At 36.2% G+C, this 3,221-nt stretch overlaps 1 protein-coding gene across 1 annotated transcript in view; it reads left to right on the top strand.

The window, feature by feature from the left end:
• Positions 1–3,221, top strand: part of LOC106868835 (arrestin domain-containing protein 3) — an 89,449-nt gene that overhangs the window by 81,941 nt on the left and 4,287 nt on the right. Inside the window, exon 8 of the mRNA XM_014914261.2 lies at positions 620–765. Coding sequence (XP_014769747.1) covers positions 620–765 — 146 coding nt within the window. The remainder of the gene's footprint in view (positions 1–619; positions 766–3,221) is intronic.

Here is a 3,221-nt window from a genome sequence, read left to right on the forward strand (position 1 = left end):
TACTGTGCTCTGACTAGGTGTAAATTGACATCTTTCATATTTGAATTAGCATAGTGATGGAAAACAATTATGGGATTACTGTTGTCACTGCATGCAATCTGCGTCCAATGACCTAATCTAAGAACAGTAAAAGTGGTGTCAGGTAGGGGTCCTCAACCACCTGGCTGTAGATCTGTTCCAGGCTGTGGATCATTTGGTACCGTGCTGCTCAGAAAGAATATATTTTCAAATTTTATTTCTATTGCAGTCTGCAAGGTGGTTTTGCATTGTTATATGTAATAATTAAATTATATATTATGCAGTTTGTTGTGTTTTGTTATCTTCATATTTTCCCAGTCTGTGGAAGAATTGTCGTGCATGGAACTGGTCCATGGTGCAAAAATGTTTGGAGACTGCTGGTATAAAGGACAGCATATCCTCTTGTTTTCACTGTACCAAGTTTTTGGCCTATAGATAATCTATAAATCATGTTTTAGTCTTCCTCTTCAACTTCCCCTAATCATGGAAACACTGCAGAAACTGTCATAGACACTATCTTTCTTTTTCTGATTAAGTTATAAAAAATTTTGTAAATAAATTCTATTTACATTTATATATCTTTTTTCTTTCTTTCTTGCAGAACCTCCAACATATGCTGAGAGTGTTGGCGGTGCAGTTGATATTCGTGATGAAGATGATGATCTAACATGTAATATGGGAGATCTCACCTATACACCAATGTATACATATGTATACGATTACAGACCTCCACCAGCCTATTCAGAGGTAAATTTCAAACCTCCTTCTCTTGTTCATTGTTTTGATGTAATGTTCTTTTATGTGTGTATATGTATTGGTACTTATTTATTCAAAGCTGAAGTTACTATGAGTTTCCAGTTATGAGCAGCAGAAACCTAGTGTTAGTGACACACAGTAAAGACTGTTTCAAGTTTATGAATAAACTCTACAGACGGTATCAAGTACATTTTCCTCTTGTTTGCACATCAAGAGGTGTATATATGGAGGTAGGTGGAAGCTGAAAGAAGTTCTTTGTATACATATATCTGTGAGTGTGTTCATGTAGCTTTGTCTTGACATCACATGCTAATTGTAAATGAAGATACTGGTGATGGTGTTTGTTTACACTCTTCTCCTGAAAACATGTCCAGCCATTGTAATGTTCATATTTGAAGGATTAGGGAACATATTAACCTTATTCAGAAACAGGTGAGGATCAGTGACAGGAAGAACATCTGCCTCTATAAATTTCATTTGAGCCATGCAGGCATGGAAAATTGGATTTTAAAATGATGATGACAGTGATATATATTACATACATACATACAGATACTGTAGTGAGTTGCTGAAATTTGAACTGGTTCACTGAGCTAACAAAATTTTAACAACAGCTTCATGGAAAAAAAGCAAGCAAAATCTTCTATTATTGAGAATGAAATATTGTTTCATTATGAGTTGAAGGTCTAAAAATAAAAATAAAGGTAAAATCTGGAATCCATGGAAACTGGTGATAGTTCTTATTTCTTTACTGCCCACAAGGGGTTACACACAGAGGGGACAAACAAAGACAGACAAACGGATTAAGTCGATTATATCGACCCCTGTGCGTAACTGGTACTTATTTAATCGACCCCGAAAGGATGAAAGGCAAAGTCGACCTTGATGGAATTTGAACTTAGAACGTAGTGGCAGACGAAATGCCGCTAAGCATTTCGCATGTCGTGTTAATGTTTCTGCCAGCTCGCCTGGTGATAGTTCTGTCCAGTTGATCTCATTCAGTATAAAGTTCAGTGGAGTAGAGTGTTTTGTTACTCTCGCCCAGGGGTTCTTGACCATTTTTTACTTATGGACCCCTTCGATTATTATTTTATTCGAGTAGAACCCCATTGCCATTCGATGTTTAAAAACTAGTTTTATAGAAATTTCTTACAAAGTTCCTATTTTGTTTTCCACACATTAACTTGTGTAGGTTGATGTGTGTAAAGCATCTGAAAAAGAAATCTAGCTGTTTCTTGGAATACGTACCAATACATGCTTACATCTAAAGCAAAGTTTCATCAGGGGCCCTTAAAATACTATTGTGGATCCCCAATTTACTATTGTGTTATGTGGACCCCCCAAAATCTTTTATGGACTCCAGTTGAAAACCACTGCTCTAGCCCCTTATATGAGAGTGAGGAAATGAGGGAGAAACTAATGTTGAGGGTTAGCATGTGATGTCAAAGCAAAGCTACATGAACATACACACACACACACACACACACACACATATGCATACAAAGGACTTCTTTCAGCTTCCACCTATCTACTTATATACCTACATATATAACCTCTGCCTCTACGAATTTCATTTGATCCACGCAGGCATGGAAAATTGGATGTTAAAATGATGATGACCAAGCAAAAGTGTAGTGTGTGTGAGAGAAAGAAAGAGAGTGAAAAGCCAAGTGGATGAAGTGAATGAAAGACGAGAGGCAGAAAAGCAGATAGATAACACATCTCTGATATAACCATGTAAAAGATACATTCGACAGGTTAAAGTATAATAGAGTAGGGAGGTCGATAGGTACAATGCATTCAATAACCACACAGTTACAATGACATTAAAAGGGAGAAGAGTTGTGGTGATATAGAGTTACAGGCAAAGCGACAGAAAGTTGTGGTGAGGGGTAACATACATGCAAACACAGATACACCCATATGCAATTACATGCATAAATGCATCACAAAATTCCAATATGTTCGTGTACGTATAAACAGTCATACATCTTCTCGTTGACCAACGCTCTGAACTTAACGTGGAAATATTAAAATCTAAACTTAATATGAATGTAGAGAATTTAATGCATCAAACTTGTGATTAACTTTCACTTCAAATAATTAGAGGACCAAACTGAACTGGAAGCACAGATGGGTACAGTTATTTGACATGGTGGTGTGATTGACATTTTGACTTTTCCCAGTAAGTCTGTCTTTAGCATCCAGCAAGAAGTCAACCAGTTCACCACAGTATATATATATATGTATGTATATATATATATATATATATATATATATATAGATATATATATATGATTTTATATCCATATATATGATTTTATATATATCATCATCATCATCGTTTAACGTCCGCTTTCCATGCTAGCATGGGTTGGACGATTTGACTGAGGACTGGTGAAACCAGATGGCTACACCAGGCTCCAATCTGATTTGGCAGAGTTTCT

This window comes from Octopus bimaculoides, chromosome 4, assembly GCF_001194135.2.
Source record: "Octopus bimaculoides isolate UCB-OBI-ISO-001 chromosome 4, ASM119413v2, whole genome shotgun sequence".
In the NCBI taxonomy this organism is placed as follows: domain Eukaryota; kingdom Metazoa; phylum Mollusca; class Cephalopoda; order Octopoda; family Octopodidae; genus Octopus; species Octopus bimaculoides.